Source organism: Medicago sativa, chromosome 5 (assembly GCF_051527215.1).
Source record: "Medicago sativa cultivar Bolivia chromosome 5, Bolivia_mono, whole genome shotgun sequence".
Taxonomy (NCBI): Eukaryota; Viridiplantae; Streptophyta; class Magnoliopsida; order Fabales; family Fabaceae; genus Medicago; species Medicago sativa.
Window position 1 is genome coordinate 11,156,399 of NC_140753.1, and position 24,832 is coordinate 11,181,230.

General features: G+C 31.9%; 2 protein-coding genes across 2 annotated transcripts; one reads left to right on the forward strand and one right to left on the reverse strand.

Moving 5' to 3' along the window:
* Nucleotides 1-250: 250 nt before the first annotated feature.
* On the reverse strand, nucleotides 251-5,657 carry LOC146919978 (uncharacterized). The gene is made up of 13 exons (XM_085711086.1): nucleotides 5,405-5,657; nucleotides 4,964-4,995; nucleotides 4,777-4,811; nucleotides 4,589-4,641; nucleotides 4,076-4,151; nucleotides 3,141-3,202; nucleotides 2,822-2,919; nucleotides 2,403-2,470; nucleotides 2,147-2,294; nucleotides 1,978-2,075; nucleotides 1,664-1,810; nucleotides 873-1,541; nucleotides 251-736 (listed from the first exon to the last, which is right to left on the reverse strand). Exons 1-5 carry the CDS (start codon nucleotides 5,655-5,657, stop codon nucleotides 4,126-4,128), a joined length of 399 nt encoding a protein of 132 aa, XP_085567212.1. The 3' UTR covers nucleotides 251-736; nucleotides 873-1,541; nucleotides 1,664-1,810; nucleotides 1,978-2,075; nucleotides 2,147-2,294; nucleotides 2,403-2,470; nucleotides 2,822-2,919; nucleotides 3,141-3,202; nucleotides 4,076-4,125.
* Nucleotides 5,658-13,170: 7,513 nt separating this feature from the next.
* LOC146919979 (uncharacterized) lies at nucleotides 13,171-17,750 on the forward strand. The gene is made up of 4 exons (XM_085713363.1): nucleotides 13,171-13,902; nucleotides 16,993-17,082; nucleotides 17,229-17,296; nucleotides 17,394-17,750. The coding sequence occupies exons 1-4, from the start codon at nucleotides 13,258-13,260 to the stop codon at nucleotides 17,545-17,547; spliced, it is 957 nt and encodes a 318-aa protein (XP_085569489.1). The 5' UTR covers nucleotides 13,171-13,257; the 3' UTR covers nucleotides 17,548-17,750.
* The last annotated feature ends 7,082 nt before the right edge of the window (nucleotides 17,751-24,832 follow it).

Genomic DNA, 24,832 nt, shown 5'->3' on the forward strand with positions numbered 1-24,832 from the left:
AGTCAAGAAGGCCACAATTCACAATCCGTCCAACAAAGAAGACCATTAAGTACATTTTGAGTATTTGAACTCTTATCTTAGGTTGAATGTACAATCATGAATAGCCAAAAAGAGAAAGTTAGATGACAAAGATTGAAACACAAGAAATAAATCAATATATTATAAGTTTAAATAGTATAAAGCACACATTTGCAATTTTGATTCAATATTTAAAACAAATATATAAAACCTTCTAAGCTAAGAAAGGATATACATATATATTTGGTTCTGGGTTTTATTAAAATTTGTCATCAATTATTAGTACCATATGTGTTTGGTTTGATAAAAACAGAACAAAAACCATCGAAAAACTACCACAAAACAACCACGGAGAATAGCTGCACATAATACCCTTAAAAGCTATACCCGTGCATCCAATTGTAACCTAAAGAGAATGCAAAAAAAATAACCTCTCGTAGCACCATAACTGGACCAGAACATAGCGAACACACTGCAAAAATCGCAGAGCAGTAAGCAAGTCCAACACCACTCTAGAACATGTTCACCTTTCACCCAAATGTGTCATTTTGTTTACCTGCTATGATAACATAAAAATTGGAAATTCAATCAATTAAGCAACATTATTCATAAAAAAAAAGGGTCTAATGAAAATTAGAGATCATCTGATGTGAGTGTCCTGAAATCCAACTCAATCTTCCAAACACCGCAATCGCAATCCATAACTATTAAAAGGACCCTGTTTACAAATTCACACAGCCAGGATACCATACAACTACTTCAAAGATCTTATGCATACAAAGTTGCAAAAACACAAGCAGATATTATCATCAATAAGTGGGAACAATGATTGAAATCAACGCAAAGAACCTCACCAGCCCAATATGAAGAAAACCCCGCATCCAAAGTCCAAACCATGTCAACAGAAAGATAACAGGGACTATACCAGTGGCTAATAAGTAGAATATGACAGCAAAAACAACCCGTCAACAATTTTTACTTACATTGATACTTCACATACAAAACATTCATTAAAACATAATCTTATGTTTTTGAAACCAATCGAACATTGAATCAAACATGGCATTTTTTGTTTCTTTTGGTGAAGCTCTTATTTGAGATTGGAATTATTCTAAAAAGAAATCATCAAACAGGTTTGACAACTTAGCTACTAACCTCAAACCCCACGCTGCTCAAACTAAATGAAAGTTTGTCTTGCATTCCATTTAGTTGTACAAATTGAAGCTAGTATGTCACGCTTTCAATTCCCTATTCGTATGATTTTGTAGCAGAATTTTTTTCATGAATAACCTTTTACAGGGACTAACCAGATTATTTGATTGCATTGATGTCCCCAGGGGCAACAAAATTAAAAGGGATACTATACACATAAGTTTTGCATAAAAAACAAAGAAGCAACATAAGGAAAATTATGCAACTAAAGTCATGAAGAGATATGAAAACTCACAGTTTACAGCTGAAAAATAATAACTTCAATCAAATCTAAGCACCTCAAAGCCTATGTCATAACTGTCAATGGGTTTCTGCAAAATAATAACCTCATTCAGACCAAAATACTTCATCTACAATAATAATAATATCAATGCTGTCTTGAAACCATGAATGCATCTTCAATCCCTAATCAGAAATCAAATCTAGAATATACCTTTTTTTAGCCAAGACTACACATTATTTTCATATTAAATATCCAGCTTTTGGTTGTGCTACATCTAGATTGAAGGCCATGGATAAAAGCATCAGAATTCAGAACATAAAAAATGAGGCAGAACCTTGTTACCTTTCCTTGGCCATGCTGCAAATCGAAAGCAGTATAACAATCAGAAGTATAAAAATATCAATTACTCATGACAGATAGCTAAAAGGGTCGTTACAACTTACATAACAACAAAATAAAATGCCTAAAGGATTTAAACATCTAAGAAAGGATATTTTTAGATATCGGTAGTTGTCCGGTTGTACCCAAACAGTTAGATTCCAGAGGAAAATGCACCTAAGATCAAATATTTCGAGCCAGCTTCTGTGGAAAATTACAATTCTGCAGATTTAACCCAATTTTCCTGCATGAAACATGTCAAAATTCATCCAAAAACAGTCCCCAAACGGCCCAAACCAGTTTAATCATCATTACCTACAAAACTATTCGGATTGAGCAACATTTTCGTTCGCCAGCCTTCAATATCCAGCTATAACTATGTACTGCATTTCACAACATACAAGCAGCCATCTATTCATTTTAATACTTTAAAAACACAGCTAAAGTTCCCTCGACCAATTTGCTGATAAGAGAAGTAAGAATTATACAAAACCATAAAGTTAAATATGATGACGGTAATACCAATTCAAAACAGTTCTCAACAAATAAAATTCCTTTTGAAACATGGTACCTCAATCTCATGAAAGTCAGTGCGATAGCATGAGAGCCCATCATAAGCTGTAAATTTAGTGAAGAAACCTACATTCATACCATTATACAGTTAGAAAATGGTAATATAAATGAATAAAAAACAACAGATATAAGATCATGCCAGTTACATTGTTGGATTTCATCTTCTATTTTAAGACTATGTCTTCACTGTGAATAAATTGCAACAAGTTTTAAAATATTGAATTAAGCATTATTGATGCTCTTCACCACCTCACTCAAGTCCAATTCAAAATGTACACTATCAAAGCAACAAAGAAAATCACCATCGAATAAAAAACAAATTCTGGAAAAACCCAAAACCAAAAAATCAAACCCTCAATTAAACATAGTATCTAATTGTTAACATGGTATAACAATTATCAAATTCTGGTTAAATACCCTCAAATTCTGGTTTCACATATTGAGCAAGATGTTTCAGTCCCAACACGGTTGATTGCAGCAACAAAGTAACTATTTGCTATTGCAGCATTTCGTGCCTGAAAAACAATAACACCTATGAGCCATAAAATCATGCCAATTTTCTTATTATTTTTAGTCATTTATGAACTAATTTCCAGCTGAATGTCAACCTGTAGGTATAAGCATAGAATAATATGTCATGAACATTAAGAAATACTCAGAAACCAATCTAAGCATCATAAACAATAATTAGTAGAAAGGAGTCTAACATGTCTTCCATTAATACAAAACAACTGACCTCTATTGGCCACATAGGTTCGCTGAGTTCACCAACGGTGGCAGCAAGGTTGAAAACAATTTCTGCACCATTTAAGCCAAAAGCTAACTAATTTAAACAATGGTGCCTACAATAACATATATTAATGGCAATTTTTCCAAATGTTGTTTCAAATACCCTAATTCAGAAAACAAACTGAAAAATCAATCAATTTTTTTTTTGCAAAATTGAACAGACCCAATTCAAGAGAACCTGATAAAGAAGCAAAATTCATCACAACTTTTTGTAAAAAATTTATATTTAAAATCTCACTTTCACAATCTCAAAATCCAATCTACCAAACACTATCCATAACAGATTGAATCAAACCCCAAACCCGCCACAAAAATTGGATCCAATCCAACAAACTCAACAAAAAAAAATGTCTCTTTCCAACCAAAATACAAAGTTGTACAAAAAAATTACATTCCCGAACCTCTTCCACTATTGAAAGTGGCTATGCCACTATTGTAGGTTTTAATAGAGAAAAAGGCCATGGAATATCAAAGGGATTAGAGTGATAGATTAGTTTTCATTAGTAATAAAAATTTAGATGGATAACTCTTATAGTCATATCAATTATAAGCTTCATGGAGCAGTTGCATGTCTGCTAAACAAATTCTGGTTAATTGTTATAACATGCTATATTTTCAGTCCAACCCAATACTCTGCCAGTTGTAGTATAGCAACCTATGAATCAGAATTTAACAACACTTGCTTTCATACAAAACTGAATCCAAATATTTAAAATATCTAAAAAAAAACTGAAGAAAAATCAATCCAAAACTACAAACACAACACTCATTTGTACAAACTTCCACAAATCTAATTTCTATCCACCTTTTACTGCATGAAAATGAAAATAGAAAATCATACATCATAGAAATTCAAGCCATGATTAAAAACCAGGATTATACCTTCAATTTGATTGCCTCTCCAATATCATAAATAGAAATTCACACCCTTGCTATACAGACGAGCTTGTCACTGCTTCTAGAACATAACAATGTCAATAAATTTGCAAGCTTAGTGGAACCAAATAAAACAGAAGAGGGGATTATCTAAGAACAACTGCAGCTAAAGCTAAACATTAATCCCACCCTCCACACAAAAAATCTAAAAAATTTCTACCAAAGCATAACAAATAGTAGCAACCAATCATAAAAAAATTCAATGATTAATATTCATTCCAAAGGTTATTCAATTTTTTCTTGTTCAATAGTCCTCCTAAATAAAATTATCCAGCAACCTGCAGTAGGGAGGAATCTCAACCAATAATTAACTTAGTTTTTTCAGAAGTGCCATATTTACATTTGAACATATACTGACATTTTAACTCCCTAACTACCTAGTGCCTAACAGAAATAAAGTTTCTTCAAACTACATAGTGTCTAAATACTGCATATGAATTACCAATACATATGAATTACCAATGCAGATGAAGAACAAATCTGATTTCTCAAATGCCACATTGTGTACATGCCTAGAATTTATCATGAAGTTCATCAGAATTCATAACTACATTGTATAAATGTATATTCAAAGAATCAATGGTAACTATTTCAAATTTATTTCATTAAAAATTATTTAAATTTCTTGATGACATGATTAGTGTTACCTGAATGCTATGACTTCAACAAACTCTGTATCAATCTGCAACATCAAAGCAGCTAGCATCAAAAGGAAGTCTTCATTTTAAGCAATTGAAACCTATCATGCAACCTTATGAATAAGTTCAACATAAGGCTTTTTTAATTTAATTTACATCAAAACTTAGGAATATCTTTAAGTTAAATCAATCTTACCCCAGTTTCTTCCTTCACTTCTCTTACAGCTCCTGTATAAAGCATAATTAAAGCCAAAATTCACCCAGAAAATAAGGAAAAAATGCCATACACAAACCCTTAACGTCAGATTGAAAGAAAAAACATAAATTCCAACCTAAATTAACAAAAACTGATTCAATAAAGCATTTTTAGAAACATGCATGATCTCAGATGAACAAAAGAGAGAGAATAATGATTGTACAAAAAAATAATTAAACCAAAATAACAACCCAGAAAATTAAACCAAAATCTCTCAATCCATCAAAACAAACACAACATACAGACCAAACAAACACTGAATCAACCAAGCTACATAATAAAAGAGGCAAAACAACAACAAAAACAACACAAAGAACAGACATGCAAGCAGAAAAAGAAAAAAAAACGCGATGATGATGTTGAACAGAACAGGAACCGAACCTGAGAAATAGAGCAACCGGAGAGAAAGACGAGAAATACCGGAGAGAAAGCAATCGGCGCCGCCGTTTTTCGCAGCAGTTGTGACGGAGGAGAATTCTCCTCCCTTTCCTCCCGTTCCCGTTCGTCCTTCTTCTCCCGTTTCTTTCTTTCTTTTTTCTTTTTTGCTTTTCACATATATATAGGGCAGGGGAGCTTCAATTTCTAATTTACCAAAATGCCCCCTCAAGGGCAAAATGGTAATTGACACGGACATTCATTTTCCTATTTAGTTTAGTAGATCTTTTTGACCATCTAACTTGTTTTTTTTTTTTTTAGGGATCCATCTAACTTGTTTTAATTTCTTTATTTGTTATAGATAAAATGATAATAGCCATTGAAAACTCACATACAAATATATGAGTTGGGATTCGAACCACTTCCGACCTTACATTTTTTATTTTTTTTTATCAATTGTCCTTATGTTTTTATCTCTTAAAATGTTAATAGAATTCAATTTAGCCACCTCGATCTATATAGTTGAAAAATACGACATCTTTATTTTTAAGAACATCTACAATTCTCCAAACAACGCCTTACTTTTTTGGACCTCTGTAATTGAAATGATATTCACATTTCAAATCCATAATTTTTACCTCCTCCTCCAACCTCAGTATTTTAGTATCACCTTAGTTACAACAACTAAACTTTCATAATTGATCAGTTTCTACCAATTATTATTTCAATGCCATTTTTGTTATTATCTTTTGATTTCAAGATAAGATACATCGCTTTAAATCAGTGACGAAGTTAACAATTTTTTTTTTTACCAGGGGTTCAAGTATGAATAAAATAATAAATATTTTGAAACTAATATATTGAACTCAATCCATATGCAAAAAAATGCAATAGTTATTGAAAAGGAAAAAACTTAGCTACAATGCCATAGATACTGTTTTTGCTGTTTGCCAATTAAAACAAAACACGTGTATAACTACACCGCTAGTTTAAACGCCGTTTCAATTTCAGAACAATTCCTCCATTCTCTCTCGATTTTTTTTTATGCCCTAAAATCAAACCAAAAATCAAAAACTACCTTACTTGAATTTTTTTTTTCAAATCTACCCTACTTTTAAAAAGTTGACCACTATGTCTCAAGTCCAACTTGAGACATACCCTATGTCTCAATTCCAACTTGAGACATACCCCATATGTCTCAAGTCCTACTTGCGCCATACACCTTCTCTCAAAGTTTGCATTTTTTTTTGTCTTTATTATATGTCTCAAGTCCAACTTGAGACATATTTATTTTATTATTTTCGTTTTTAATTTAAATATTTTAATAGAATTAGTTTTAAAAATTTTAAAAAAATAATTGAAATAAATATTTATGATTATTTTTTTTAGGGAAAATATGTATTATTTATTAGTATGACACATTTAAAAGGAGCGCTTACGATGTGTCGATAAAGAGCGCTTACGATGATCCACAAAATGGATGGCACAATACTCCGACAACCCATGTGTTTTGTGTCCGACACATTGCACAAAACTTTATGCGAGCAATAAAGGATGGAGAGCTTAGGAAGAAAGTTACCTGCATGGGTAAAAATCATATATATTTCCTTCTAAATTACACATATGTTTTCTTTAGCGTGGACATATCTAACTTTTATTTCAAACAATGCATGATATGCCATGAACATACCCACGTTCAATTACTACCGCAATGAAATTGCAAGAGCAGATCGTCATGCATTAGCTTGGGTCGACAAAATTCCCGTCGAAAAGTGGACTCAATCACATGATGATGGTAGACGATGGGGCCACATGACCAGCAAAAGAGGACACGAGGCATCAGCAAGGGTAAATTCCGGTGAACCATTCTCAGAAAACATCATGAAATATCCGAAGGAAGAGATCATCAAATCCAACAGTCAGCAAGTCACACAGTTCGACCGAGATAGATATACCTTCTCCGTCCGTGAAACTATCGACCATAGAGAAGGATTGTCGATGGGAGAATACAAGGTCGACCTGCAAAGTAAATGTTGTGACTGTGGAAAATTCAGGGCGTTACACTTACCTTGCTCACATGTCATTGTTGCATGTTCTAGTTTTTGCTACGACTATAAAACATTTGTCGATCAAAAATTTACGAATGAGTGTGTAAGCTCTGTATACAATATCCCTTTCGACGTGGTTCACCACCAGCAGTATTGACCAACTTATGTAGGCTCAAAGGTGGTTCCCGATTCAGCCATGCGTAGAGCAAAGAAAGGTCGTCCTGCAATTACTCGCATTAGGACCGAGATGGACGTTGTGGAAAATGAAGGGCGAAAATGCGGCATTTGTAAGATGACCGGCCATTCCTGAAAAAATTGCATTAATGCTGAACATCAGTAGCAATCTAGACTTTTTTTAATTGCATTTGGTTTGTATTTTATTAAATATTTATTCTCTGTTTAAATGTATTGTCCTTTTAAATGTGTCATACTAATAAATAATACATATTTTCCCTAAAAAAAATAATCATAAATATTTATTTCAATTATTTTTTTTAAAATTTTTAAAACTAATTCTATTAAAATATTTAAATTAAAAATGAAAATAATAAAATAAATATGTCTCAAGTTGGACTTGAGACATATAATAAAGACAAAAAAAATGCAAACTTTAAGAGAAGGTGTATGACGCAAGTAGGACTTGAGACATACACCCTCCGGTAACTATTATAAGCAAAAATCTACTTTTTAGGTTCATTCAATAAATGATGTATGTGGTCCATTAAATAAACTACATACATCATTTATTGAATAAACCTAAAAAGTGAAATTTTGCTTATAATAATGACCGAAGGGTGTATGAGGTATGTCTCAAGTTGGAATTGAGACGTAGGATATGTCTCAAGTTGGACTTGAAACATAGTGGTCAACTTTCTAAAAGTAGGGTAGATTTAGATTTTTTTTTCAAGTAGGGTAGTTTTTTTATTTTTGGTTTGATTTTAGGGCATAAAAAAAAAAAAATCTTCTCTCTCCGTCAATTCCCTTCCCCTTCGTTTCACGGAGACTACCAAGTCAAGCTATTATTGGCAAACAGCAAAAACAGTACCTATGGTACTGTATCTAAGTTTTGTCCTATTGACAGGACAAACATTGAGTTCCAGTGTTCCACCACACTTGAAAAGGTCATCATATCCATCAATAATTGACCCTGTATTAATTGGACTAACAATGTAAACAATTAATTCATTTGAAAGAAACTCAGCATCCGCCACACTTTGTAGTACTTATGCGTTTTATTTTTTATTTATTCTAAAGATTTTGTTAACGTGTGTCTCTGGAATACTCTTTAAACATCTTAATTTTAGTAATTATTCTTTTAAAAAGTTAACTATTATAATTTTCAATGAATTTAATACGCAATTTTTCATTAAAAACTTACCATTTAAAATGGTTAAAGAGTTTCCGAAGATACTCGTTAACATTTCTCCTATTTTAATGCTTATTTGATTGATCAGAAACATAAGCTGTAATTATCAGCTGCCAACGACTATCGATATATTTTTTTGAAGCATGAATAGACGTAGTAGTAATTCAGAAACTTGCAAGTTGCAACTGTGATCTTTTTTTTTTTTGACAGAAAGTTGCAACTGTGATCTGCTAACTACTTGTGGTTTGTTTCAATTATTTTTTTAGGAGTGTACTAGTAATAATCATACACTCTTATCTAATGAAGCCACATACTCTAAAATGGAGACATACTCGTATCAGACATGTATTATATACTGATATTTCGCGGACACGTACCTACGGAGTATGAGAATTAATTATTTTAATCTAAAATATATATTTTATCGGATACTTATAAGATACTCGACAAACTGATACAAATACTTATAAGATACTTCACCGAGATGTATCCTAAAAAAATGTAGGTAAAAAAGTGAAACTGTATTGTGAAAATTCAACGGAGATGTATATGATACAATTTAAAATATGAATCACTATAATTGTTTTTCGATTAGCCAATTAAAAATTATGTTTTTGGTGGATGAAAGTAACGAGAGAGATGAGATTTAATCAATCAACATTAAACAAACTTTGTTTTAAGTTCTTTTATTGATGCATTTGTTGACATTCTAACATATGAATGAAAATAGAATATGATTTATACAAAAAATTTACATTTTTTCTAGAATAAACAACTTTTAATGCAGAATATTACTATATTTGACTCCTTAACCGGTGCCCCGGGGGCACTAGTTAACATTTTCCTTTTTTATTTTGACCACACATATTTTTTTTTTTTTATAAATTGTGACTTTTATGATTATATAGTATTGAAGAGTAATCAATGCTTATTTTTTTTCCAAGTATTTTACATGCATATAAATTTTAGTATAAATATTTTTTTAAAGTATATTAGCCGTATCGTATCCTGAATTTTAAAAATTTCGCGTATCCACATACCCATATCGTACCCGCACTCGTAATACGTATCCGGGCTTCATAGCTCTCTTCTATGGATCAATATTGTCACCCCCACATTGAAGAATAAATATCTTATTAAGTTGTCACCCCCACATTGAAGAATAAATATCTTATTAAGTTGAGTTAAGAGATTATTGAATTCGAATCCTAGCAAGGAAGAAAATACTAACATTAAAAAAAAGTTCACCCACACATTAAGTCCATTCTAGATTTTTTGATAGCCTAACGAGCTCATTTAATTAGATCATGTAAGTACTTAATTTCTTGTGTCTCTAAGACTTGGTAAAGAAATTATAGACGAATTTCATGTTTTTTGGCTAATTTTTGGTTACTAATACAATATTTTTATATATACAACATGATTCACTTTTTTTTTTTTTTAATTTTTAAGAAATCAAAATAAATTATATTAACAACCAATTATCTCTCCGGCACAAGGTGTGCCGAAAAGGAAAGCTCAAAGGTTACAACGAGAGTTCAAACAAGAGGAATACATAAATTAAACATGATTCACTTATGTCATAATATTACTTGAATGACATTTAAATATATACATTTCAGATGTCCAATCTCATCTCGTAATGAACAAATTAGTTCGGTCGTTCACAAATCCTAACTTAAAAGTGAAAACTCCATCGTGGATATTGATGGAGCTTCTCTAGGTCTAGGTGGACCACGACCCAATCCTGAAAAAATTTCATAGATCTTGGAGTTACGTACGTTGTTTATTTGGTATATAGTCATTTTTGGTTAGGCTTTTTTAAAAGGCCTGGAATGAATGGCTTTGTAGCCATCATTTGGTTTATGTTATGGATTAGAATCCTCATTCCACAAGGCTCGAACATGCGGGTATACATGGCAACAGGGCGGATCGGGGCGGGTTTAAGCATCCCCATTCCCGCCCCACTTCCATGCACCCGGCCCAGTCCCCAAACTATATTGGAGGTAAAAATTGAACACTCAACCCCGCCTCCAATGGAAACGTGTCTCCTGGCCCCGACATCACCCCCACCTGCGAAAACTCTATTTTTATAGGGGTGGCAAAACGGGTCTGACCCGCCGGGGCGGCCCGTTTGGCTCGCAATTTTTGGCGGGCTGAGTCAAAGTTTTGAACTCGCTTTCTATAGTTGGCTCGGCTCGGCTCGTCTCGTTAAAATACGGGGCAGGCATGGAGCGGGGCGGGCCGACTTGCTTAACTCGTTGAAAACGGGGCGGGCGCGGGTCGAACGGACCGGCCCGCTTAACTTGTGTTTCAATTTGTTATTTTGAGTCTTATTTTATGCTTTTGGATTTATTTTGGTTATTAGATTTATTTTGATACTTATTTTATACTTTTGGATTTATCTTGGTTGTTGAGTTTATTTATTTTGAGACTTTATTTTATAATTTGGATATTGGATTTATGTTGAGCATTTGTCTTATTTTGCTATTAATTATGATATTGAATTCGACAATTTGATAATTATCTTGTTTTTCACAAGTTTACTTGCTACCTATTCTTTTATATTTTTTACGATAAAAGCAACATAGTTTTTTGTAACAATTAAGTTGTTAAAAAATATATAAAAAAAGTGTTTTGTTTGGCGGGCCGGCCCGCGAACTCGCAAGTCCGCCACTAAACGGGGCGGGGTGAGATTTTTGACTCGGTCACAAAATTTGACGTGGCTCGTCTCGTCTCGTTTTTAGCGGCCTTAGACGGCGCGGGCCTAAATGGGGCGGACCGGCCCGCTTTGCCATCCCTAATTTTTTATAAAATATTTTAAAAAATGCATATTTTTTCATTTTTCATAGCAACAATAATTATATTAATAATTAAAAATCTAATAAATTTTTTTCAAAAGAGCAAAATAATTATAATAAATGTGTTTCTAAAGAGTAATAATATATTAAAATAGGTTGGTGCTTGAGCTTAGCCCAGTTGGTATGATCAATTCATAATATATGCAAGGTCCGGTGTTCGAACCCCGGCCACCACCAAAAAATAAAATTTAATAAAGTAAATTTTAAAAAGCGGGTGCGGGGCGGGTGTAAGCATCATGCCATTTTGTATCTAACAATACCCACTTGACCTTCCCGCTTGCCTATAGAATCTGAAAAGCAAATCCCCCACCCTCGTATTAAAAATCCAGATTTCCTCCACACCCGTTAAATCGGTTTTTCCCCGTTAAATTCGGGGCGGGACAGCCGGGTCTGGCGGGGGCGGGTTTTGTTGCCATGTCTACATGCGGGGTTCAAGCCAACAATCATTGATATCAAACATCATGTACAACGCCTCAATGACAAACCTTAGATTTCGTCCTTCATCGATCACCAGAGCCTAATATTGACGAATCGTCGATCGTAACGCTCTTTAAGGACTTAAAATAATACAATAACTTTTTATGAAAACCTATGTATTTAATGCATGAGAAATTAAAGTATTTGACTTAAGAAATAATTTTTTTAACCAAGAGTGCTATAATCTGGTTTATAACATAGCGAAGTAATCACGAGGTACTTTCGACGTTTGATTCTCGTTTGTCGGACAAAACAGATGGTGGGATAGAAAAAAGGGTTATGCTACAATAACTAATACGAAGTACAACTCTCGAGGATAAAACTTCGTGAGATAGATTTTAGCGATAAGAAGCATTTCCGTTTCTTAATTTAAATTCCTTAAAAAATGCTCTTATGACAGTCGTTGGAAAGACTCAATATTTAAAAGCAACATTTTTTTCTACCTAAAACACATCATTTTTGTTTTTTTTTTTTGGAATCATTCACAAGTCTTGTTAAACTCTATTTAGCAACTTTCTCTACCTTAAACTTATAAATTGTCTTGAGACACTAGTTAAGGAGACTAATACAGGAAAAAATTGCTGGAACTTGTGTAGTCAGACTTTTAAAAGTTTAAAAAATATTTTTTTTAGTGTAAAATTTTATTCCTTAACTAGTGTCCCAAGACACTTGTTAGCACGACTCTTATAAAAATATTCAAAAAAATTACTCTAATTAATAATGGCATTAATTTTAATGTTTTTAAATTTTTTTTTATAATAAAGACCAGAAAAAGTATTAAATACGTGAAACCTTCGGTTGTAAGTTCTCTTTGTAATAAAAAAAAAAAAAATATAATTGGCGGTATGGGTTTTCTTGCCATTTCAAGTGGGATATTATAGTTTTATGATCAACACACTTGCCAATGCCTCATCCATACGGGCCTGACGTCGCATTCATGGATTCCATTACTCAAATGGGTTAGTTGGTAGCTAGCTAGATACAAATAATTCGTAGTACACTATTTACTACTAAAGCAAGTGGCATGCACATATACTTCATTGCTTTAAACATTACAAAAGAAAAAGCTAGTGCAATCACAATAGACACAAACAAATATAATCAAACATGGTGAACACGGTGAACGTAATTTGGACACTGGTTAGTTGGGTAGTGAAGATGGCAGGTTTAAAGCTCTACACAGTAGAGATAGAACCAGGTACAGTTATGAGATTTTGGGTTCCTTCTAACACCATTTCCAAGTCCAAACTAAAACCCAAACCCATATCCAAACCCACGAAGCCAGTAGTGGTTCTCCTCCACGGCTTCTGCGGTGATGGACTAGCTACTTGGCAGTACCAAATCAACCCTTTAGCCAAAAAATACGCTGTTTATGTACCGGACTTAATTTTCTTTGGTGGCTCAACCACCGATAAGACGGACCGGTCATTGGCTTTTCAAGCCGAGTGCTTGGCGGTGGGGTTAAAGAAACTCGGGGTGGAGAAATGTGTTGTGGTTGGATTCAGTTATGGTGGAATGGTGGCGTTTAAAATGGCTGAGATGTATAGTGGGTTGGTTCAAGCCGTGGTAGTAAGTGGTGCAGTTTTGGCTGTAAAGGAGTCTATGATTAGTAAGGCAGTTGAAGATGCTGGATTCTCTTCTTGTTCGGAAATGTTAATGCCATCTTCTGTTGAAGGAGTGAAGACACTTCTTTCTGTTGGTTTCTACAAAAACATTCCGTTTCCCAACCGTCTCATCAAGGACTTTCTTAAGGTTTGTATGTTGTTGTTTTTTAACAGTCATTATTAATTATACATTATTAATCAATTTTCTATAACAAGAGATAGATTTTGTATACAAATAAAAGTCTAATTTAATTTTTATTCACTTAAAAAGTTTATTTGTGGATTTAAATGAAGGACCGGATAGCTCAATGATTAGTTCTCCTACAAAAACTTATCTTTTGATAATTTTATATAGATTGACAAAATGTTAAAATAAAATTTTAGTCGTATTACTATTATTAAATAGCAATAAATATAAAAGGTAAAAATATTGTATGGGAATTTCTGTTGCACTCTTTTCGACATGATTATAACAAATATTGTATGGGACCTTCTGAAAGCCTGATACAGCCTGCTAGCCTGTTTAAAAGCCTATATCTTATGAACATCTTTAAGTAAGCAATGTGATTTAAGTTTAAATGGACTAGCGAACTAATAGTTCAATTAGATTAAACTCTCTTTTGATAATTAACACAAGGTTTTAATGAATTCGACTATATATTATATCATATTTCTATTCTAGTTTATAATAATACATTTATATATGCAAAAAAAATAATGTATATATAATAAAGCTTAAATTATTGAAAAAGTTCACAAATTTATATTTTAATTCAAAGTACAAAATATAACATAATAATAAATAATATTATTCATATTACTTAAATAGGTCGGTCTAATAGGTTTAAGAGGCTTTTTGAGAGGCCTGAGGTCTGGCCTTTTAAGCTAAATAAGCTTAAAAAAAGCCTAGGCCTTCTATATTTAAGAAAAAAGTCTGGCCTGGCCTGGCCTGCCCTGTCGTAGGCAAGGCCGTAGGCCCCTGTAGGCCGACCTGGCCTATTCCCATCCCTACATACGACTAGATTTCATTCGGTATTTGCTCGTAACTGTAAAAAAAAATTCATATTTTTTTTTTCAAAAAAAAATTGAAAAAATTATCATTATTGAAAAAAATTCATATTTTTTTTTGAAAAAATTGAAAAAAATACATGTGCGGTGCAATGTCACATAAACAGTCAAATGACACGCCATGTTGACTAACAGATGAATTTGACGGAGGGGCAAATTGCTTAACGTTATGCAATTTCTGGAAGTAATTGAAATTTTGTTAATGTTGGAGAGGTAATTGACGAAACTTACAATTTCGGAGGGTACCTATTTACACTAAGTGAATTGCAATGCTCTTTTTTTTTTTTTTAAGAGAGAATTACAATACTTCTTGTCTTTGGTAATAATAAATACATGCTGCATTTTTCCTTTCAATAGCCAAACAGTGTTATAGCATGCATGCTGTATAGGCTAGTAGTTTGCAGTGCAGGAAGCTTGAAAATAAACACATGGTACAGGTTTCACACTATAAGAGCATGAGTGGGGATAAATGACTATTAATAAATAATATTAATAATGAAATTAAACAATAATAAATAGAATAAAAATTTTGATCCATAGAGTGAGGGTGAGAATAAATCATTACACCGAAACGAAGAACATTTGTTTATTTTGATATAAATTATAAAAAAAAATATTTTTTTTATTATCGATAAACATTAGTTTCTTTATGAATTAATTGATTCTTTTACATGACGCATATATAATATGCTTTATTTATGTTTTGCATACCCTGAAGTTTTAATGTTGCACCTTCCAAGACCCTCTCACATCAAACCATGACGCCCTTAAAATTTTTTAGTATAACAAAGCCTAATGCGTTCATCTCTCATTCTACCTTGTTGCTTTTTACTTTCGACTAACTTTTGTTTTTTTAATCATGCATTTGGTAATTATTTGTGTATTTAATATTGGGTAATTGATTGTGTTGCTTTATTTTCAACAAAATCCGAAAAAATCACATGTACCTAGTCTTCTACCTTCTTGAACTCATGACTTAGATTTATACTCATTTTCTCAGCCACTTCACTTCACCATTCAGTTGCTTTTTTTTTTTTGAAGGACCATTCAGTTGCTTTTGAAAATCTATGATATATAATATACATTGCACAATATTTTTAATTTTCACTTCTCTCATTTTTTGTTTTTTAATTTTGTTTTCATTTCCTTTTATTTATAGAGACTATAGTCTATACACCACCAAAAAATAGAGACTATGACTATCGTAACCGTCCAAATTACTACAGGAAAATTTGGTATGCCATAAATATATATGCGTGATCAAATTACGTCGATATAATTTATGTAAATTTTACATGGATGATCTTTATTATATAAAATTTGTATTTAATAAATTCTTATTGAACCGTGCAACATTATTAAAAAATGACAACCTAGTGTAACCATTTTGTGAAACATTAAAATTGTATAATTTAAACATTTATGTATATATTATAATAAGGGAAATGATAGATAGAGTGACAAAATTTATCAAGAAAATTTCAAGACAGTGTATTTGCTAATACCTTTACTTAATTACACACCATTACCTCCCTTGATTTCCGCTAAATAACAAACTTAATTGGTTGAAACCTTTTCTTGAGAAATTTTTGATAAAAACTCTCTAGATAAATAACAATGCTCTTATAATAATTATTAATTTCCTGACAAAAAAAAATTAATTTAAGTTAAAATTTCCGCGCCCCCTGAACCAGGGTCCTGGATACGCCACTGTGACTAATTAATTAGTGTCAAAGGAGTGCATGGATTTTCAACTCTCACGGTTCATTGCTTCTATAAATAGATGTGCATTTTGGAAGGAAGAAGTCAATCAGAAGCAAAACACAACTAGTGCATTTACATCAATAGATAGTTAGAGAAAAACTTAATAAGAGAATTTTAACGAAAATTCTTGGGTGTAATTTTAAAAAGATATATTTCCCTTTTTTTATTAAAGAGATCTGCAGTAGTCCGAAGAGTAGATATTATTGGCCAAACTTCGTTAACAATTTTACGTGTGTACTATTATTCCGCATTTATTTCACTTCCACTTATTCTGACTATGGAAAAACTTTGCATAGTTTCATAACATATAATAATTACTTTGCATAGTTTCATAACATATAATAATTCCTCATAGGTATAAGAAAAACCGACCTTATTTTTGTGAGCAACATATCATTAATTGCAGGTGATGTTCTCAAATCGGAAGGAGCGAAGTGAGTTATTAGACGCCTTAGTCATTAGCTACAAAGACATCAACATCCCAAAATTTTCGCAGGTAATTTTCATAATTTTGATGCTAACACTTTATTATTATTTTTTATGGGAGATACTAAAACTCTTGCCATGTTCTATGTTCCAAAACACATGTTTTAATTTTATTTATTGATTAATAATAATAAACTACAAGTCTTCCTTTTGCAGCGAATACATCTTCTGTGGGGTGAGAAAGACAAACTTTTCACACCAGAGGTTGCACAAAACATGAAAGAGTAAGAAATCTTGATCACAAAATTATAAATATTCAAATCCATTCTGAAATTTTATATGCAATTGATCTGTGGTTAAGTGTTTGATACATATTTACAGGAAGCTGGGAAATAAATCAACATTACAAGAGATAAAGAAGGCTGGCCACTTGGCTCATATTGAGCGACCATGTGTTTATAATAGGTGCCTTAAACAATTTCTTGCTTCGGTTATGCTTGATGAAAAAAAACAATCCAATTCATATTATGCTTGATGAAAACAAAAACAATCCAGTTCATATCAATGAATATGCCAACGGTGTCTTTGGTAAGTTCTTATTTGATAAGTTATTTTAGTAAGTCCAATTAAGCGCTTGTTTGTAAGTTATTGTTGTGGAAGTGTATCCAAAAGCTAATATAAACGCTATCAAGTAGTATATTTATAATATCTGGAAAAAATATCTGGAAGTGTGTCCAATTAAGTTTTTTTTTTTTTTAACCAATTAAGTTCTTATATATATATTCTAGTTTTGTTTTTATAATGAATGTTTTTTAATTTATTTAATTTCACATCTAATATTCAATTTATATGTTTTTAAATTTGAATTTTGAGAATATGTAACAAAAAAAAAAACTAAAATAGATTGTTAATTTTCAAACTGCCTATAATTATGTTGCAGATTTGAATTTGAATTTAAAAAATAATTGATTTGTTAAGGGTAAATTTTTTCCAAAAAAATCTGATAAAAAAAATTAGTTGAATGTTAGTTAATTTTTTTTAAGGATAAAAAAAAAATCAGTTAACTTTAAAGTTATGTTTATACATTGGTATAAACATTGTGGCTTTAGTCCAACATGGAGGTAATGTTAAACAAATCAGTTTTAGCTACTTAGATGTTTGATGACAAAATTGACAAGTGCACCAAATTGTACGCAAGTAATAAAGTAGTAAGTTATAGTTTTCACAGAGATTGTCGTTCAACTAGGTAATTGGTGGAATTTATTAGAAATAACATAATTAAAAACAGATGAAGTGGTTTACATGATTTTAATTGTCTTATCCAATGCAAAATTAGGTTGTTGTGATTCATAAGTTTAACGTCGATTTTGACATGTCTTTTGATTTGAGAAAGTAGAATATGGCTCCGTGATGTATAAGTGGAAGTTTTATTTTAATATCCGCCTCAATTCAACCAGTTACAATTGTGGCGTTCCCTTAAGAGAGAGTCAAAACCCTAAAATCATACTTAGATTTGATGAAAAGAATTTAATTTAGAAACTAAGCAATTTACTATTGTCTGATTCGGACGGAATTAGTGTTGTCAATTTTAATATTCTCTATCTATAGATTTGGCATAGAAATGGACACATATACAAATTAAATCAGACAATCGAATCATAAACTGAATAAAAAACTTTATTAGTTGAATCCAACAAATAAGAAGGGTTCATCTTAGAACCCTAATCAAAGAAGTTTAGTTGCACATGACAACTGACATCATTACAAAATAGTAGAAAAATATACCATAGAGAAAACAAGAGGATGATGAAGATCCTCTGACTTTTGAAGCTTTGATGCTTGACCCTTGCCTTGTACCATTAGCTTTCTGAATGATTAAAAGAGTATTCAAGAGTCTCTATTTATACTGCATCATTACTTAGGGGTTAAGAGAAGAAAAGTAGATTTTTTTTTCTTCCACCGATCCAACTTGAAAAACAAGCAAACAACTGTTTCTGCCCGCAAGCCATGTTTAAAGGAAAATAGAGATAATTAGCACATACTTGATTGTTATTGACGATGCTTGTCCAATATACATCATAAATGTTTAAAGGAAAATAGAGCATTTATTGAGGAATCAAAATTAGTTGTATAAAAAAAAATCGAAATTAGTAGAAGTGCGATTTTATTGGAATGTATGTATGTATATAGTTTTTTTTTTGGTACAAAAAAGAGGGCAAAAGCCCAAAGAAAAAACTAAACAACTAAACGAACATTCCTAGGCATGCAAGTCCCGGAAATATCATCAAATAGGAGACTATTGAGCTCACTAGGAGGGGTCTTCAAAACAACAAAATCCCAAGAATCCATGGTAAGGCTGAAGTTAGCAAGCCAATCAGCACTTCTATTGCCCTCTCACCAGGTATGATGAATCTCAACGTGCCAACTACGATCTAAAAGATTTCTGATACGCCGCATCAACGAAGGGGTCGTCCCATTAGTCTTGCAGTTGTTTGTAACCATGTCAATAAGCAATTTTGAATCGCCTTCCACACAGAGATGTGAAACTCCAACCTGCCAAGCTAGCTCCAACCCCGAATATAAACCCCACATTTCTGCATGCAGAGCATCGCAAACTCCAATCTTGCGCACAAATTCTTTGAGCCATTTGCCATTAGTGTCCCGAAGAGACATATATGTAGTTAATTCTTTAACAAGCATATGTATGTCAAAAAAACGAGCATATATGTAGTTAATTCTTTAAAGTATTATAAGTGCTCCTTTTAATGTAAAATCGTCTCTAACTTAAATTTCTTAACAACATTTTGTTAGCTTGACCCATGTTTAAAATAGGTCAAATATAATGAGTAATACTCCATCCGTTTCAAAATACATGTCGTAGTTAACCACTGCATGCATGTCAATACATAACTTTGGCCATTAATATATTTAATTATACATAATAAAAATTTATAAAAAATTGATATTTTAAAAATATTCATTGAGACAAATAAAACAATATCTTACATATTAAGTTAAAAAAATATGGTCAAAATAAACTATGTGAATAATGCACATTGTAAAATTGCGACATGAATTTTGAAATGAAGAGAATAATTAACACTTAACGGTATATAAATCCTTGACGGTTGTCAAAATAATGAACGACATGGAGACAACACACATGGGGTTGCTTCTTACATGAACAGAAAGGTGACAGTTTAATTTGAGAAATGATATTTGAACATCCATTTTATGACAACTTTTGTGACAACTTTCTCTCTCATACTCACAATATGTTTTTACTTTCTCTCTCTATTGCTTTGATTTTTGTGCCAATACTCATATTTTCTTCTATATTTTGGTTGTCCCACAAGTTGTCAACAAAAGTGATTGTTCAAATAACACTCCTCGTTTAATTTAATCAATCCTCAAGATTTAAGGGCTAGCTAGTTTTCTCTAAATATGGACCTCTCCTTTTTATTTCAACAATAACTAAATATGAAACCCACCTAAGATAGTTTAAAGATATCAACGAGCTTGAGTGGTGAAAGAAATTAAAAGAAATGGTTAATTGCAGTTCAAATTCTAACGAAGATGTGAACTCATAATTATTGTACAACATATCTTGAATAGATCTTAAAAATGGATAGCATTTTACGAAGTCCATAAACCTTAATTTAACCGGTAAACATATCCTTAATGAAAGTCTAGGGGCACCGATTAACATTTCTCATTTAATATTGTGATTGAGTTTTGAACTCTGACTCTTCCATTTATGTGTGAGTTCTCGAATGACTATTGTCGTTTTATATATATGTTGTCTCCACTATTTAAAATTGAGCAATGCTAAGGACAAAAACTCTCTGTCACACTCTATTGAACACACTCCCACTCATTGGTCCACGTCACTAACATTTTAAAATGCTTTACCAGTTACCGGTTCTGCCTGTTGACAAAAGCATAATAAGACACGACCTGCAAAAACCAAAAGGTTCTCCTCAACTTCTCTCTCCAATTCCTACCTCTCAACAACACCAAACCTTTGAAAAAATTAATGTTATCTTTATAAATTCAAGGATCCCTCTTGGATGTGTTTATGAAAAAGATGGAAAAAGATACAATTTTTAATTTTTTTTTTCTCTTCTTCCATGGGTTGGATCGATATGTATTGTGAATTGATGTTTGTTTTGGAAGAGATGAATTTACGGTTCACGCCTATCGTTAATCCAAAGCACAGATGAAATTTCCCTTTATTTCAATATGATGACACACAGTACTATATTTTTTTTACCAGTTGACATTCAACCAAGATAAAAATGGTTGTTAAAACTACCAGTGTTTCAAGAGGAAGCACTATAGATTGCGGTTGCGGGGACAAAATTAAATGGAGTATAAGCAAGTGTAAAAGAGATTGGATCTGTTATGAATCATTTACCACCGCCAAACAATTATGAATTCAAAACCACTACCAAGTTTCAAAGGTTAAAGAAATAAAACCATTTTAAAAGTTTAAGTTATCAAGAGAAAGAAAATGTGGGGTAATCATGATTGAATGGAGTTTGCAGAAGAAAAGTAGGTCTTTAGAATGGCCAAAGTTCATGACACAATGAAGGAACAAGAAAAGCGGCAGTGAAGGTGACGATGATGATTTGGAATAAAGAGAAATAAATAAAATAAAAATTGCAGTGAACATGTATAACCGGTAAAAAGGTGATGGGTGAATTTTTTTTATGATGTGGACCAATGAGTGGGAGTGAGTTCGATAGAGTGTGACAGAGAGTTTGTCCTTAGCATTGCTCTTTAAAATTTCTTGGTATATTCCTACTTATAAAAACACTCACCTCTATATACACGGATCACCGCAATGGGGCGATATTAGGAGGTGCCTAAATAGGGAAGGACCCATCTCTAAAAAAAACTAGCTTACTTGTAAATTGTAAGGTTAATTAAGTAAATGATCTATAATTATTCAGAATTTCATTTTTAGTTTCTACAAAGTAAAATCACATTTTTTAGTCTCTGTAAAATTTTTCACCAACATTTTTAGTCCGTGTAAAATTTTTCATCAACATTTTAGTCCCTGTAAAAAATTTCCTTCAACATTTTTGGTTCTTAAAATGCTAAAGGGAAATGTCACAGGGGCTAAAAAGTGTGATTTTATTTTATAGGAATCAAAAACAAAATTCTAAATATTTATATGGATCATTTACTTAAGGAAAATACTAAATGTCGCGAAATAGTATGTCGTGAAAAAAAGCGAATGGGTGGCAATGGGGAAAACGCTGAAAACAACCATCCTTTTCCAGCTCTATTGAATCTGAAAAATGCGGTTCAAGGATGAGATGGATTTTCCTTCCTCTTAAATGATTGTTTTCGTAGAAGGATGAATGGAAGGATAAGGTTGGTTGAATGGGATTGTTTTGTACTGCTGTTGTTTTAGCTTTTTTTACATCTTGTTTGGTACTAGGAAATGTTTGAAGTAGAAGAGGCAAACGGTTAGTCGGTTAAGTCAAAGTAAAAATATCAAAGCTTTTTAGACAGGACCCACTCATGAATTCTATCAACCGTTCCTATGTTATGCCAAAGGGAAGATCCAACGGTGACAGGCACTCGTGAAATATTCGTGAAATCGCATTCGCGTTATATAGCAACCCTCAATAAAAAATAAGCATAGAGAAGTAGTATATTGTGTGTTAAAATCAGGTTCGTGATATATTCACGAGGATACAAGTCGCGAGATATAGCATCACTGATTTATTTTGTGTTGACTGTTTTGTTTTCCCTAATTACCCATGATTTTTTTTCTTTTTCCCACAGAGTTATAAATCGTATCCTACAATTTAACAACCCAGACAGTGATGATTTTGGTTTCACTGATCAATTTTGGTTTCACGGCGCTGCTTCAAGCTTTGCACAGCTGCAACCTTCAACGTTCTCTCTCTCTCTAGGTTAGAGATGAGGTTGAAATTGGGCTCCAAAAGCCCATTACTTTTTTTAAGGAAAGCCCATTACTTTCTTATTTTTAGAAAAGCTTGTTAATATTTTTATTAATCCTTTAAAGTAAACGTTTGACATAATTTGGTAATTAATGAGTTAAAAAATTAATATAATATATCTAACTAAAATTAAACTATCTATATTTATATAAAAAAGTTTTTAATTGAATATGCTTTTTATTTTAAATTTTTTATTTCTATATGAATAATCAAATTAATAATGCAACAAAATTTGAATAACTATATAAAATAAAAATGAAATCTAATCTTTAAAAAATATTAATACCCATTTTGGTAATTATGCATTCAAAATCAATTTTGATCCAAGCTATCCAAACAACATGAATTTATAAGAATCACTTTTATCTTAACGTATCCAAACATAAATAAATTCACATTCAACTCACTTTTTACTAAAATCAATTCTAACAAAATCAATTCTATTAAAATCAATTCTTTCCACCGCAAAACCAAACATACACATAGTCATTAGCTACAAAGATATCAATATTCCAAAATTTTCCCAGGTGATTGATTATCTTCATAATTTGGATTCTAACACTATTTTTTTTTTGTGTAAAAAAAAACACTATTTTTTTTTTTTACGGAGATACTAAAACTCCTATATGTACTGTATATTTTCTAATTATTCCAAAACCTATGTTTTTATTATGTTAGTTAATACTAATTACATAGCTTTCCATTACAGCGAATCCATCTTTTTTTTTTTTTTTGAAAGAACGAATCCATCTCCATCTTTTATGGGGATGAGAAAGATAAAATTTTCAAATCCGAGGTTGCAGAAAACATTAAAGAGTAGGAAATCTTAATCACGTAATTCTAATTATTCAAATCATTATTATGGTTTATCAAGTCATTTAAAGTCTATCTTGATCATATAGTTGATGCATATATCAGGAAGCTAGGAAGTAATGCAACATTTGAAGTAATAAAGAAGGCTGGTCACTTGGTTCAACTGGAACGACCATGTATTTACAATAGGTGCCTAAAGAAGTTTCTTTCTTCTGTTATGCTTGATGAAATAAAATAATCTAATTCACATCTATGAATATGTCAAAGGGTGTATTTGTCAAGCACATATTTAATAAGTTATTGTAGGGAGTGCAACTGAGCACTAAATTATAAGTTATTATTGTGCAAGTGTATGTTTATCCAAACAGTAATATAAATAAGGGTCTTGTTAACCGGTGCCCCGGGGCACTGGTTAAGAAAACTAAAAAGGAAAGTTTTAAAGTGAAAATAACACTTTTCATGCTTTTGAGAAGTTGACAGCGGAAGTACCAATGCAATATTTACTATATTTGATTCCTTATCCAGTGCCCTGGGGGCACTGGTTAACATTTCCCTATAAATAAACAATGTCTTAAATAAAAAGAAATACTAACAAGTGTTCTTAGGATATTGTTTAAACAACTAAAAGTGAAAACTTTTGCATACAATACTTCCTTCCTCTATTTCTCTCTAGGAATGTTTTTGTTGAAAACCAAACTTTAGTATACAAGATCATGCATGAATTTAAACAGAAAAAAAAAAAAAAAAACCATGAGGTTAGCCAATTTGTCAAGGTGGCTATGCTGCCAGCACGGCCCATTATATTCACTCGAAGTATCTAAAAAGCAAGATTAACAAGTTCATATATGGGCATTTTTTTTAAAATTAAATGTATTTATTTGTTCAAGTGATTAATGAATTTCATCATATATTAAGATATGGTTGGAGCAAATTATGATCCCACCCTTTTCTCATTTAGTATTGATTTATACATTTTTATATATCTCCACCTACTGTTAAATGACCAAAGCCTTTTTTTTTTTTTTTTAG

Excerpts from the sequence above, each read along its gene's own strand:
- LOC146919978 (XM_085711086.1), bottom strand. The coding sequence starts at position 5,657 with ATGTCCGTGTCAATTACCATTTTGCCCTTGAGGGGGCATTTTGGTAAA. Across the intron at positions 4,812-4,963 it reads AAGTGAAGGAAGAAACTGGG|ATTGATACAGAGTTTGTTGA; the intron begins GTAAGATTGATT and ends TTGATGTTGCAG. Across the intron at positions 4,152-4,588 it reads TTTGTTCTTCATCTGCATTG|AAGCAGTGACAAGCTCGTCT; the intron begins GTAATTCATATG and ends GTTATGTTCTAG.
- LOC146919979 (XM_085713363.1), top strand. The coding sequence starts at position 13,258 with ATGGTGAACACGGTGAACGTAATTTGGACACTGGTTAGTTGGGTAGTG. Across the intron at positions 17,083-17,228 it reads ACATCCCAAAATTTTCGCAG|CGAATACATCTTCTGTGGGG; the intron begins GTAATTTTCATA and ends TTCCTTTTGCAG. Across the intron at positions 17,297-17,393 it reads GTTGCACAAAACATGAAAGA|GAAGCTGGGAAATAAATCAA; the intron begins GTAAGAAATCTT and ends ACATATTTACAG.